A 549-nucleotide genomic window follows, 5' to 3' on the forward strand; every position below is an offset into this window, starting at 1 on the left:
ACTATTTTTTTGAATAATAAGAGTACGTCGCGTACCCAGTGAAAATCGTTTATGCTTCCCCTTGTCAGAAACATTTCGTTAATTAAGTGGTCTGAAATCTGTTACCCTTAATATGTTCGAGAATTTGTTTCATATTCTGATGATGTTTCAGTTTACAGTTCATTGGAGGAATATTAGACCCACCAGATTGGTTATCGAATGCTTAGTACTCTGATAGACTTTTTTTCCAATTTACCGAACGTTTTCTCAAATAATTTTATGGTCTATAAAACCAAATCATTATAGTTTCGCCATACACTAGTCTATAAAAAAGTAATAAATATTTATAAAAGAGTCCAAATTCCATGTTATTTCCATCTTTTTATCTATGAATGGAACAGGATTCAAGTAACTCAGACTACAAAAATTAGTGTACAATTATCTATTTTTAGAACGTTGTATAAGGCACCGAAAAAAAATGTTGCGTAGAGAAACTTGAGAAGAAGAGAAAGAATGAACTTGGTTCGTTTCAATATTCTGTGAAAGAGTACTGCAGCAGCTTGAATGGTA

At 31.9% G+C, this 549-nt stretch overlaps 2 protein-coding genes across 2 annotated transcripts in view; both read left to right on the plus strand.

Annotated features, from left to right (window-relative positions):
- The window catches only part of LOC119589362 (PDF receptor-like), a gene marked incomplete in the record, with an annotated part of 41,885 nt that extends 41,679 nt beyond the window's left edge, over positions 1–206 (plus strand). Inside the window, 1 exon segment of the mRNA XM_037937979.1 lies at positions 159–206. Within this exon segment, the coding sequence (XP_037793907.1) occupies positions 159–206 (48 nt within the window).
- LOC119589139 overlaps positions 1–549 on the plus strand; it is a 6,723-nt gene that overhangs the window by 1,379 nt on the left and 4,795 nt on the right. The gene's annotated exons all lie outside the window — the stretch shown is intronic.

The sequence above is a fragment of the Penaeus monodon genome, chromosome 25 (assembly GCF_015228065.2).
Source record: "Penaeus monodon isolate SGIC_2016 chromosome 25, NSTDA_Pmon_1, whole genome shotgun sequence".
NCBI classification, from domain to species: domain Eukaryota; kingdom Metazoa; phylum Arthropoda; class Malacostraca; order Decapoda; family Penaeidae; genus Penaeus; species Penaeus monodon.